This window comes from Gopherus flavomarginatus, chromosome 3 (genome assembly GCF_025201925.1).
Source record: "Gopherus flavomarginatus isolate rGopFla2 chromosome 3, rGopFla2.mat.asm, whole genome shotgun sequence".
In the NCBI taxonomy this organism is placed as follows: Eukaryota; Metazoa; Chordata; order Testudines; family Testudinidae; genus Gopherus; species Gopherus flavomarginatus.
The window spans coordinates 74,173,505-74,187,772 of NC_066619.1; the positions used below are offsets into that span (position 1 = coordinate 74,173,505).

General features: G+C 41.8%; 1 protein-coding gene across 1 annotated transcript in view; it reads left to right on the forward strand.

Annotated features, from left to right (window-relative positions):
- Positions 1 to 14,268, forward strand: part of LVRN (laeverin) — a 63,829-nt gene that overhangs the window by 37,025 nt on the left and 12,536 nt on the right. Inside the window, exons 12-16 of the mRNA XM_050945641.1 lie at positions 4,668 to 4,807; positions 7,210 to 7,265; positions 9,104 to 9,257; positions 10,788 to 10,882; positions 11,610 to 11,717. Of these exons, the coding sequence (XP_050801598.1) occupies positions 4,668 to 4,807; positions 7,210 to 7,265; positions 9,104 to 9,257; positions 10,788 to 10,882; positions 11,610 to 11,717 (553 nt within the window). The remainder of the gene's footprint in view (positions 1 to 4,667; positions 4,808 to 7,209; positions 7,266 to 9,103; positions 9,258 to 10,787; positions 10,883 to 11,609; positions 11,718 to 14,268) is intronic.

Sequence of the window (14,268 nt, forward strand, 5' to 3'; positions counted from 1 at the left end):
CAATGCATGATGGTGCAAAAACAGTGTCGCGAGTGATTCTGGGTAAATGTCGTCACTCATTCCTTCCTCCGTGAAAGCAACGGCAGACAATCATTTCGCGCCCTTTTCCCCTGGATTGCCCTGGCAGAGGCCATAGCATGGCAACCATGGACCTGTTTTGCCTTTTGTCACTGTCACTGTATGTGTACTGAATGCCGCTAACAGAGGCAGTACTGCAGCGGTACACAGCAGCATTCATTTGCCTTTGCAAGATAGCGCAGACGGTTACCGGTCGTTCTGTATTGTCTACTGTGCCATTGTAAATTGGCGATGAGATGACGGTTGTCAGTCGTTCTGTACCATCTGCTGCTGTCATGGGTGCTCCTGGCTGACCTTTGCTGAGGTCGGCCGGGGGCGCAAAGACAAAAATGGGAATGACCTCCCAGGTCATTCCCTCCTTTATGTTGTATCTAAAAATAGTCAGTCCTGCCTAGAATATGGGGCAAGTGTACTAGAGAACCAGTGTATCAGAGAACCAGAGAGCACAGCCGCTCCGTGTCAGATCCCACAGAAATGATGAGCTGCATGCCATTCTAGGGGGTGTCCCTGCAACAACCCCACCCATTGCTTCCCTCCTCCCCCAGCCTTCCTGGGCTACCGTGGCAGTGTGCCCTCTTTTGTGTGATGAAGTAATAAAGAGTGCAGGAATAAGAAACACTGAGTTTTTAGTGAGATAAAATGAGGGGGAGGCAGCCTTCAGCTGCTGTGATAGTCCAGGCAGGACATTAAACGATGGAGGGGGAGAGGAGCCCAACATCCCGCTGCTATAATAGTCCAGGCAGTACAGAATCTTTTCTTTAGACGGGGGGGGGGGGGGGGAGGCTGATGGAACTCAGCCCCCAGTTGCTATGATGAGGACGGTTACCAGCCGTTCTGTACCATCTACCGGGAATGACCGGGAGTCATTCCTATTTTTACCCAGGCGCCCCAGGCTGACCTCACCTGAGGCCAGCCAGGAGCACTCACAGGATGATCAGGACCGCTATCAGTCCTTTTGTACAGTACTGTCTGCCACCGGGGAGGGGAGGGGAGGGGAGGGGAGAGGATGCTGCTATTCATTGCCGCAGCACCGCGTCTACTAGCAGCATGCAGTAGACATAGGCTGACCTATAAAAAAGTCAAGAAATGATTTTTTTCCCTTTTCTTTCATGGGTGTGGGGGGAGGTAAATTAATGACATATACCCTGAAAACCCCGGACAATATGTTTGACCCTACAGGCATTGGGAGCTCAGCCAAATGCAAATGCTTTTCGGAGACTGCGGGGACTGTGAGATAGCTGGAGTCCTCAGTACCCCCTCCCTTCCTCCATGAGCATCCATTTGATTCTTTGGCTTTCCGTTATGCTTGTCACACAGTACTGTGCTGTGGACTCTGTATCATAGCCTGGAGATTTTTTCAAATGCTTTCTCATTTCGTCTTCTGTAACAGAGCTGTGATAGAACAGATTTGTCTCCCCATACAGCGACCAGATCCAGTGTTTCCCGTACAGTCCATGCTGGAGCTCTTTTTGGATTTGGGACTGCATCGCCACCCGTGCTGATCAGAGCTCCATGCTGGGCAAACAGGAAATGAAATTCAAAAGTTTGTGGGGCTTTTCCTGTCTACCTGGCCAGTGCATCCGAATTTGGATTGCTGTCCAGAGCGATCACAATGATGCACTGTGGGATACCGCCCGGAGGCCAATACCATCGATTTGCGGCCACACTAACCCTAATCCAATATGGTAATACCGATTTCAGTGCTACTCCTCTCGTCGGGGAGGAGTACAGAAACCGGTTTAAAGAGCCCTTTATATCAATATAAAGGGCCTCGTTGTGTGGACGGGTGCAGCGTTAAATCGGTTTAATGCTGCTAAAATCGGTTTAAACGCGTATTGTAGACCAGGCCATTGTCATGGGTGGTTCTGGGTACATGTCGTCAGTCCACCCCCACCATGAAAGCAACAGGAAAAAATCGTTTCTCTCCTTTTTTCCTGGGTTACTCGTGCAGATGACATACCACGGCAAGTATGGAGCCCACTCTGCTCACTGTCGCCGCACGTCTCCTGGATTCTGCAGACAGACACACTACTGCAGTGCTACATAGCAGCAGCTCCTTGCCTTTGCAAGTTGGCAAAGATGGTTACCAGTCATACTGTACCGTCTGCTGCTGTCATGGGTGCTCCTGGCTGGCATCGGTGAGGTCAGTCAGGGGTGCCTGGACAAAAATGGGAATGACTCCCCAAGTCATTCTCTTCTTAAAGTTTTGTCTTATGGAGATTCAGTCCTGCCTAGAATATCAGACAAGCCTACTAAAGGACCACAGATGCAAATGGCCGCTCTGGCTCAGAGCCCCAGACATCCTGCAGAAATGATGAGTTGCATGCCATTCTATGGGGTGCCCCTGCAACAACCCCACCCGTTGCTTTCCTCTTCCTGCACCCCTGCCGGGGTACCTTGGCAGTTATCCCTCCATTTGTGTGATGAAGTAATAAAGAATGCATGAATTTGAAACAACACTGACTTTATTGCCTCTGCAAGCAGAGATCAAAGAGGGGATGGGAACGTGGTTGGCTTACAGCGAAGCAGAGTGAACCATCGTTCTGTGCTTGATCAGCCTATAGTTGGACTGCTCCTTACTACTGTCCAGGCTTCATGAGCCATGGAAGCAACGGGTAGGCTGGGTGTGACTGCGCGGTGCTGCTGACTGGGAAAGCAGCCTGAGGCAGAAGCCTCCAGCTCGCATGATATTCCAGGTAGGACTGAATCTCTATTACACAAAACTTAAAGAGAGAATGACCTGAAGTCATTCTCATTTTTGTTCAGGTGCCCTCGACCGACCTCACTGAGGCCGGCCAGGAGCACCCATGGCTGCCCAGGCTTCCCCAACCAACCTCACCAAGACCAGCCAGGAGCACCCACAGGACGGCGATGACCACTACCAGTCATGTTGTATCCTCTGTCATCCACAAGGCAAGGCAAAGGGATGCTGCTATGTAGTGCTGCAGTACCGTGTCTGCCAGCAGCATCCAGTAGACATACGGGTGACAGTGAAAAAAGGTGAGAAACAATTTTTTCTCGTTGCTTTCATGGAGGGAGAGAGGAGGAGGGTCCTGACTGCATGTTCCCAGAACCACCCACGACAATGTTTTTGACCCATCAGGCACTGGGAGCTCAACCCAGAATTCACGAGGCTTTTCCTGTCTACCTGGCCAGTGCATCCAAGTTCAGATTGCTGTCCAGAGTGGTCACAATGGTGCATTGTGGGATAGCTCCTGGAGGCCAATACTGTTGAATTGCGTCCACACTAACCCCAATTTGAACTGGCAATGTCCATTTCAGCGCTACTCCCCTTGTCGGGAAGAAGTACAGAAATCGATATTAAGAGCCCTTCATGTTAACAAAAATGGCTTCATTGTGTGGATGGGTGCAGTGTTAATTCAATTTAATGCTGCTAAATTCGACCTAAACTCGTAGTGTAGACCAGACCTTAGTGGCAATTTTCAGGGCCCAATCCTGTAGTTCCCACTCGCTCAAAACACCCATTTAAAATCTGATTCTGCAGTCTTTATTCTCCTACTTATTCTGATGCTACTTACATCAGTACTACTCCATGATCTTATCTAGACTAGGGAAAAAGAGTGAATTTTTTGTTTTGTTTTTGTTTCTTTTAAATCAGGTTAGCTTAACTGCAATTGAAACATTTGAAGCACCTTGTGTAGGTGCAGTTTTAACACCTTTAAAATTGTTTTAGCTGCTCAAAGTCTACCCTAGACTCTGGCTAGCTAACTGGCTAACCACACTTTTTTCCTAGTCTAGGAAGATCCGGATGAAGTACCAATGGCAGAATCAGGCCCTTGATGAGCGATCAGACTGTGTAAGATCTGAAGGATTGGGCCTTGTATTTACAACAAAACTATTTAGTTGGATGTTTTGCTACTGTTGCATAAACTTACCCATTCTGTTGCCCCCACAATTGTTTAGATTTATATTTGAATGCTGATAAGGAGGCAATTCTAATCTAAGATAACAGTGAGCCCTGTTATGGCTTGAAGATAGAGGCCAACAGTGGGAGCAGTGTGGAGGCACGCTGCTCCAGGGAAAATTCCAGAATGTATTGAGCCTCAGGTGGACACAGTTTCTCCCAGAGATCTTGGCACACAGGCAGAGCAAGTCTCCATCCATTAGGAGGTTGAATCATTCATTCCACTATTCTGCAAGCCAGCCAGCCAGCCAGCCAGCTCCTTTGGTCAGTGAAGGACCAAGATGCGTCCATGGCTCTGCCTCCTCCCTGCCTCCTTTGCAAAGTGCCTTAAAGGGATAAATTCTTGTATTCTGTAGAACACAGAGTGTGCAATTGGGCCTGGTGCATGTGGGGGTCATGTGCTCCCCCTGCCGGGGTGCTTGTGCTCCCACCAGGCAAAATCTGGGTCCACATGTGAGCTTGTAACTCATAAAATCTTGAGAAACTGGCTGAGTTCTTTTGCCTCATGCATAGTAGCAATATAATTTAATGATGTGGTGATGTACATGCACATATATCAGATTAAAACTGAGCTCTTATTCCATAGCAGTTTATAACATTCTACATACCTGCATTAGAGATTGGTAAAATGATACAGCCTTTCCATTTCCAAATGTCCCCACAGAAATGTTTCCTGAAATGCAAATAACAGATTCAGAACATGACTGGATTTTGTTAAATGTGAATATGGCTGGATACTACAGAGTTAATTATGATCCATTACATTTGAAGAGATTAGCAAAACTGCTTGAAAAAGACCCAAAGGTAAGATAACTTGTTTATCAATGAGGTAAACAAATTCTATACAATCGATTTCTTATTGCAATCATTACCAGTAGTTACTTTAACTGATAATTGAAAGCTAGTGCATCACATACAAAGACTTCAGATCTGTGCCCATTAGAGTTACTGACAAAATTCACTTTGACTTTAGTGGGAACAAAAGTGGGACTAAACTAGCTTTTTATTTCAAGTGTGTGCTGAAAATGTTTTCATTAACATAGGACCAGATTCTACCTGTAAAGCTGTCTTAATCAGCCCTGGAAGGATTTCCAAGTATAAGGAGGTTCTTCCAGGACTTCAAGCCATTGCAAAGCCTTACCAGTGTATGAGTGTTGCTGGGATTTACCTGCACATAGACTGATGGAAAACATTCTGACAGAACACTTTTCCACCAGAAAATGCTGATTCAACAGAATTGAATCATTCCACATGAATGTGTTGATTCCATCAAAACTTCTGATGAAAATCTCCCTGACTCCCTGGGCAGTGGCCTATGAGTCTGCTCAGCTCCCTGGGGACTTGGGCAGCCACGAGAGGCAGCACCCTGGGGAGTTAGGTAGCCAGGAACAAGCTGAAAAAATTCCATCGGGGTTCTCCCAAAATGGAATTATTTTCAGAGTTTTTCCTCTCATAAAAAAATTTCAATTTTTTTGCAGGAGGAAAATTCCATTTTCCAGCCAGTCCTACTAATGTTCTGCTAATCCCTGGTTGTCTTTTCAACACCTTGTGACCATTGAAAGTTAATATAACTTAAGGCAATTTCATGCTGATCTGACTTACATCAGAGAACTGGCTGAGCAAAACTTGGGCTCAGAGTAAAGGGAGCATAGAGATGAGCTTTAAGGCACCCTTGCATTCTTCCTCACTTGAGTTGCATGGTGTAGCCCAAACCCCATGAATCACTTTTTAATTGCAATGTTGCAATGTTGCAATGTTGTAAAGGCCACTGAAAATAGTTCAACAGGGCCAAATCAACCACTCTGCTTCTGCTACGAAGTATAGGAAATAATGAACAATATTGGCATAGGAATGGGGAGACATGGAAAGGGGAAATGCCTCCTATTGGTATTGCTTTCTTGACTTTATGGAAACTGCTCTGGAGGAGTTGCAATCCATGGGTGTGGCAGGGTTGGAGACAAGATGCATTCTTTTTCTTTCCTTCAAACCTATATGGATTTCCTGATCACACAAATTCTGAATGTCAGCCTAAATTTAAGTGGGCTCCCAATCCATGCTTTGAATCCTCTGTTGGCATTTGTCAGTGGGAAAATCCGTGGGAACATGTCGGAGCATTCCTGCTATGCAGGCAGGAGAGAGAGAAGCAGGGGCCAGAAGTTTTGACACAAATGGAACTGGACTCTGGTAAATGCTAGATTCACTTGGCTTGCAGGAAATCCACAGATTCCTTGGACCAACCCTCAACCCCCATGCAAGTTCTTTTGAGGGTGTTGCGGAAACTCTACCAAAGGAACAGTGTGAAAGAAATTTGCAATTTAATTCCATTATACAGGTTTACCTGACAAAATTGCCCAACTAAGTTTATGCTAAGATATATTATAGGCTTTAAATATCTAGAAGCTACTCCTGTAAATAGAAATAGGAAGGAAAAATACATGTGTAGAGGAGAATCATATAGTAAGAGAGTGGGCAAGCTGTTCTCCTACTCTGCTTCCTGGTTGCAGAATTTGCAAAACGTGCATAAATGATGGCACGATAGGTGTCTTTTCAGCTGCTGGGTGCATAGTCTGTTTTGCACCAGAACCAGAAGCCTGTAGTTCTTTTTACAGATTCTGGTTACAACATAAATAATCTTTGCACTCCACATAATCCAGTGCAGGATTAGCCTGAAGATTTATTCAATGGAGAACAAAATTACTAACTGGAGTTCTGCCTATGGTCTCCTGTAGCCAGAACAACTCAGAATTCAGAACAAATGTAAGACGTTCATCTGGACTGGTGTGAGGACTTGATTATGAATTGGAGTCTCAAAAGGAAAAAAGTCATTGTCAAGCTGAAGAAATCAGGATTTATTTTAGATACTGTAGAGCTTCCTCACTTCAATTTGCAATATTGCATATATTTCAGAGGATTTTTCAAGCTTAGCAGTTCATTAGCTATTGCAAATGGGTAGCAGATGTAGAATTTTTTAAGTCTACATACACAGAAAAAATTGTTCTTAAAGGCACATTGAGTAAATTATTTCAGCTCAAAATATGGGACCAAATCCTGCCATCCTTACTCAGGCAAAGCTGCCATTGAAGTCTATAAAGTTTGTCTTGAGAAAAAATTGCAGGGTTTGTTCCAGACTTTCAAAACATAACTAAGTATGCTTTCCTCAAAATGATATCTTTGATCTACTAACACCAGATGAGTGCTTTCTGCAGGCCATTCCAGTTGTCAACAGGTTACATTTGATAGATGATGCTTTTACATTGGCACAGTGAGTATATTTTGAGTCTATGATAGAAAATTGTTATTAATGCACTATTACATGACACTTTTATACTTCACATTCCTATTTTGACTTTGCTCCTTTGTCTCCATAAATACCCTGTAAAGAAGACAGACTTCAACAAGGAACAGTTTAAAAATCATTTAGGTCATCTAGTCCATTCCTGGCCAATGTGGAGTAGTTCCTTACAGTATCTTTTCTAACTGTTTGTCCCAGCTCATATGCTTCAAGCAGTTGAGCTGCTACAATTTCCATCAAGAGACTTTTCTGCAAGCTAATATAGATCCCCATTAGGAACATTTCTTAATGTTGAGCCTAAATTTCCTTTTTCTTACTTCATCTCAGTTGTTTCTAACTATACCTCATTGTATTCAACAATTCCTTTCTGTTCCTGATAAGTAATCTTCCAACTACTTGTAGATGATTATCATGGCCTCTTTCATTATTGACACTGATAGAGACAGTTCAGAGGGGTGGGATTGCCCTGACAAGTGTTCGGATTCTGCAAAAAAAAACCAACAAAAAAATTAACTTTCTTGCACAGTTCCCTTCCCTCCCCCTCCCCATGGGAAAATTCCTTTAAAGGATATCCAAGACCAGCTGCAGGTGGGGGCATAACTGTTTCATTGGAGCCATGCTGCCAGGGAGCTAGGGAAAACAGCAGGGAGCCCAGGAGTCAATGGTTATCCCTATGCGTCCACCAGATACCTAAGATCCACAAAGTTATCAGAATCACTGTAATCTATAGGTAGGCAAAGCACCCCTACAACACTGGAGGAGTTTGGAGGGAACTCTGTCAGGGGAACCTTAGAGTTTTCTTCTGCCCACTTTCTGTAGGTTTTCCAACCAGAGGGCACAGGCTGGCCTGTAACAAGGATGTGTAAAATGTGCTCCTCACATATAGTTATGGCGGGGCTTCCCATGGAGGGTTTTGGATGGGCCCTCTGCAAAGAGTGAAGGTTAGCCTAGAGCAGGTGTCAGCAACCTTTCAGAAGTGGGGTGCCGAGTCTTCATTTATTCACTCTAATTTAAGGTTTCACATGCCAGTAATTCATTTTAATGTTTTTAGAAGGTCTCTTTCTGTAAGTCTATAATATATAATTAAACTATTGTTGTATGTAAAGTAAATAAGGTTTTTTAAATGTTTAAGAAGCTTCATTTAAAATTAAATTAAAATGCAGAGCCCCCCAGACCGGTAGGCAGGACCCGGGCAGTGTGAGTGCCACTGAAAATCAGCTTAAAAGTGCCGCCTTCGGCACCCATGCCATAGGTTGCCTACCCCTGGCCTAGAGTGTATTGGTGCCATTCTATTTAATTAATTAATTAATTAATAAAATTTAAATATCCCTGAATTACCATTTAATTGTTTAAGCTTTTCGGGTGATGGTTATTCCCCAAAGCAGTTTATAATGAAAATCTGTTGTTACAATATTTATGGTCTTTTTAAAATATTTAATCTCCAAAATGTTATTACATAAAAATATAGAGGGAATCTTCAATTTATCTTAGTGAGGATGTAAAGTGGCAGTAGTGGACATGGGCCTGATCCTACCAACACACCTTAGTGTACTGTGTGCTCAATGTTTTGAGTTAGCTGAGTAGTCCCATTGGCTCTTGGTGACAGCACGTGGCTCAGCAATATGTGTTTGCAGGATCAGACTCTTAAACTGGTCACTGTTGTATTATATTTGTTCTCATTGTCTGTCTTCTTTCCTAGACCCCACAGTATCTAGATGTTTTTTCATCAGTTATCTAAATATACCATTGTTGAAATGTGTGTTTAACTTGAATACCTATACTCAGTTCTGTATTTTTTTTAAAAATAGGGCTGGATATATTGAGATTGAGTCTGCATTTGAACTAACAAAGTACCTTGCCAAAGAAGATGAAATGTTTGTGTGGTATTCAGTACTGTCAAACCTAATACCTGACAATTTGGAAAATATTCTGAACAACTATGAATTATATCCCTTTTTAAAGGTATCATCTTAATTTGTTAAATATTGGACACTTTAGACCGTTTAAAAGACAATATCCTACATGAATCCTTTATAAATGCTCAAGGATGTACCACAAGGTACATTACTGTTTCGTTTAAGTTTTATTCAGTGTTTTTTTTCTTTTAAGAAATGGAAGCTAATTATTTGATTTGTCTATTAATCAGTCAAAAGTAGATGCACATGCATCAGCCTGACAACCACCATTAGTTGTACAGAATGCAACTGTTTGCTTGCATAGCAGTGCTTCTCCTAGAGAAGAGGTTCTCAAAGTATGGTCCGTGGACCACCAGTGATCCCCGAACTCCATTCAAGTGGTCCATGGATAGTTCCCTCTAATGTGTGCCCCTGGGCAGCCACACACGAGGGAATAAAGGGCCACCCACCTAATTAGTGGAGCCGCGGAGGCGTGGCTCCCCTGATTAGGTGCCTGGACCTTGGAGAAGATGCACACATAAGGTGAGGTGGTGGCCTTGAGGGGGAAGTGAGATGAGGGGGGAGGAATTTGGGATGTGTAAGGCTGCAGCGGCCAGAGAAAGAGGCGACTTTGTCCAGCTCCAGGGCTGCAGCTGCTGGGGAGAGATAGCCCTCCTTCCCAACCTTGGTTCTGTGGCAGTGGAGAAACCCCCCTCCTTCCCAGTCCCAGCTCAGTAGCTGCTGCGGCAGGGGAGAGGGGGCACATCTATCGCATTAGAAAGGTAAGACTACTGATATTAAAATATTAGTTGTGTGCTTTTATTTGCAGAACAAAAAAAACATTAATTATTATTAAGGTTTTTTTAAATATAGTGCTTTACAATAGTTAGCTAACAGTACAAACAACATTTGGAAAGATCATTAAGTGGTCCACTGAGACCCTCAGCAATTTTCAAGTGGTCTTGAAAAAAAGAAGTTTGAGAACCACTGTCCTAGAGAACACACTACACCTGTGATTTGTAATGGCTTCCAGTTTGTTTTAACCTGTCATGTCCTAAATAGTTAAGGTACAAAATACTTCAGGCTGCCACTCTCCCTGTATGGTAACCAGTGAGATCATTTGAGGAAATTGAACTAACAGTTCCCTTATTTAGTCCGCAATTCAGCAGGAATTTAGGCATGTGCTTAATTTTGAGTAGTGCCATTGACTTCAGTGGGGCAAATTACATGCTTAAAGATAAATGTGATTAAGTACTTTGCTGAATTTTTAATATGGAGGAGACAAGGGATTTTTCCAGTATCCTGCTCTCTGGGACTTGCTTTCTTAGTTGTTCTTCCATGAGTTTAATCTTCATATCAAGTTCTAAAATTCATCTTATCTTCCAGGGCTAAGGGAGCTGAAATGGGAACACCTCTGTGTGAGTGGTTCAGGGAGAATTTTGTATTTTGGACATTGATTCCAATTTTTATGTTTTATTTACATTTTGCACCTGTACCCAGAGTTCCAATTTTAAAATGATCAAAATAAATAAGTAGAGAAAAATACAGCAATGTCATATGTAAACTAAAGTAATTTCTCTTTCTCTTCTTTTAAAAGAAATATCTGTTAAAGAGAATGTTGCCAATATACCATTATTATGCAAGTATTATTCGTCAACATTCTGATGCTTTGGCAGATGACTATTTTGATCAGTAAGTATTTTTAAAAAAAATCAAATTTGAAGTGATTTGATATGATAAAGACTTTTATGCAAATTGAAAACAGTATGCAGGAAAGATATTTTAATTAATTTCAGTGTAACTGAAACATTATTGTTAATAATGCAGTACCATAAATGTGCATGACGTGAATTTTAAAATGAAATAGCAGCAGCAAGATGGGTTGCCTGTTTTATCAGGATGGGGGGTGGGGGTTAGTAAATTTAGTACTAGAGAATGATCGTGATTTAACACCCTAGAGCATTATATCCCTGATTTATTCATAGAATTTTTGCATCATAACTATTAGCAGGGCAACTAGGTCCTCCTGCTCCTTTGTACCTCAGAGCTGACCTAAAGGAACCACTTCTAAAGAATAGAGGTAGTTCAGTTTGCATGGCCATTGAATCCTTAACATGTCTGCTGAGACATGACTGTTATAAAGATAGAGTCAGATCTCACAGTGGCAAGTGCAGTGTAAAAACATGGACAGATAGGTTTGTGGTGGGACTAGAATACATTTAAACTTTGCTAATCACTACAAACATCTCTGTGCAATGAGACTGCTATTTGGTTATGTTTTTATTATTGAACCTGCTGTTATTAGCAGATGACTTCCCAAGATACAGTGTAATTTGATAAAATTATGTTATAGTTAAAAATTATTCATTGGAATAATGTAAAATGTGTAATATGTGTCCTTTTTTTACTTCCCTTCAAGAATTCATTTGGAAAAAATTATTAATACAGCATGTTGGCTGGGTCTCCAAGACTGTTTAAACCTATCTTCTGAACTTTACACTAAGTGGATGGAGAACCCTGACAATGAGTAAGAATGATACTGTAATATTATAGATATGTATGTGTAAATCAGATTTAAATTTAACAGGCCAGTGTAGGGAAGGTTTCTTGTGTACTTCTCTTCTTCCTGTATAGATTGGCAAGACCTAAATTGTAAGAACCTAAACTGATATAATATTTAGTGCTTTTTCAGGTAAACTTGACTTTCATGAAGGATGCAGATTGACTGCCCTGGAAACTGAACTCTGTCTAAGCACCAAAGAGGCCAAGTGCAGACTGGGCTGTGGAAGTATCCCTCAGCACTCTGTCAGTTTGCCTCAGTTCTAACCTCTGGGTATCGTCTGCACCCATTTAATCTTTAGCTGAGCCAAATGCTGCCAGTTGTGGTGGTTGTTTGTGATGTGGACACTTGACCATACCAAATCATTTCATATGTGCTGCTTAACAACTACAGTATTCATTGTAAACAGCTTTTAGCCATTACAGACCCAGGGCCTGATCAGGCAAAAGGTTACTCTAAATTGGAGTGTCATTGATTTCGATGGGTTTCTAAGAGGGCGTGTAAGCAGCACATGAATGCTGTTGGCAGGACCAAGGTTCTAGGCAGGATTTTAATAAGCAATGCAGAAGTACCAGTCTGCCATGACATCCATTGCCCTATACAACATTAAGGTTGAGAATGTAAATGACTGAAAAGACAGGCAATTAAAAAGCAGGTTCCCACAGGGACATTAACTCTGTTACATTGCATACACTGTATATGTTACTGTGTGACTTTCACAGCTTCAACAGTAGTCTAAATGGTGACATATAGCATCATTGTGGGAAATTTTACAGTTGTATATGGCATTGCTGTGGGGGAAACTTGAAAGTTACAATGTTTTATTTTTGGTAGGTTTTTATTAAGGCTGTGTAATATGGTAAAAACAAATAAATCCACAATAAGAACATATCCAGAAGCATCCTAAATGGATTTCACAAACTGAAATCAAAAATACATGTTGCACTTTTATGTAACTAAAGATGGCCTATATTTGTCAACAAAACCGTGTTAGAGTATTTCACTGCAGAAAAGCCCATATGGCATATTGTAATTCTCACTTCTCTTTCCCTCCCTCTTTTCTTGTTTTTCTATGCAATTATGATAGTTTTGGCACTGGTGAGTCTATATTCTGTTTATTATTCTTATCCTTTTTCTATTTTTATTTTACCTGTTATCGTATAGTTAATAAATGTGAACAAAAATGTTGTTGGCTGTTATTTGAATCTTTGTTCATATAATCACATGGCTAAATCAGCTGAACCTGTAGTATTTATATTAAAGTTTGTGGGGCGGGGGTTAAGTAGCTTTGTAATGACTGACCTCATAATAACTTCTTTTAAAGGTAAACTGAAAGCTTTAAAATGTTACTCACTATTTAGTATCCAAAACAGAATATTCTTATTATTGTGTAATGTTAGCTGTAAATACTGCAATTAAGGATGCAAGATGATTTTAATCATAATCTCCTGTTTTCAGTTGTTCATAATTAAGGCTACAATTTTGGCACAGAAATTTGTAGTAAATTTCACAGCAAAGGGGTGGGGGAGAATAAATTATGGAAGGATGAGGATCACCAAGTAATGTATTTCTTGCTACATGTACCTACACAAAAGCTATTAAATAGCAAAAGCAGCTGTGGTTATTAATAAGGGTGAGGCTACAATTGGGCGTAAGTTGTAGAGTGAGCCCATCCCACACTTAACCTACAGTGGAATTCCTGTCCCAAGGGGCTGGGCCTGGCTCCCCACTTCAGGCATTGCAATCTGGAGCACTAGGTTACAGCACCACTCAGGCTTGGCACCTCGACCCCTCCACAGATGGAGACAGAAATTGGATGGTTCAAACCTAGTGGCACTGCAACCCATGCATCAGGTCACAATGCCACTCAGCTGGGGGAGCAGGGCAGGAATCAAATCTGTTTTAATAGCCGTTGCCAAGATTTCACAGACTTTATTCAAAGTCATGATTTCCATGACCTCTGTGACAAAATCAATGTCTTATTCAAAATTTTTTGAAATATTCATCTTTCCATGCTTAGTCTGAATCCAAAATCCCACTTTTTCAAAAGTTTGAGTTTCCGTTTTTGAGTTAGGTGGAAAAAAATATACTTGTTCTGATTTCATAATGAATAAGACCTTTCTTTCTTTGCACACAGTTAATTCACATGACAGCTAGTCTTTAAATCTTCACATATGGCAAGTCCTCACTAAGGAATGGCTGCCATCTATATTTGAAAAACCAGTGCAATTATGAAGCTATAAGTGATTCAAATATGTTCATTACTAAGTTTTAATGAGAAAAAATAGCATGGGGTGAGGAAGCTCCCTAAATTTCAGTTCAAGAATCTCTTCCCACTGCCCCCCCTCCAGATTGATCAGTATTTAGGGAGGGACAATTTTTCTACACACTGAACTGGAAAACACACCAAACCTGTAACAGACACAAGAGCTGCAGAGGAATCCTTTTGGGTGCTGACACAGTGCATTCATGCTACCCCCCCAAGTTCCTTTTCTTCCACAATGCAGTCATTCTGCCA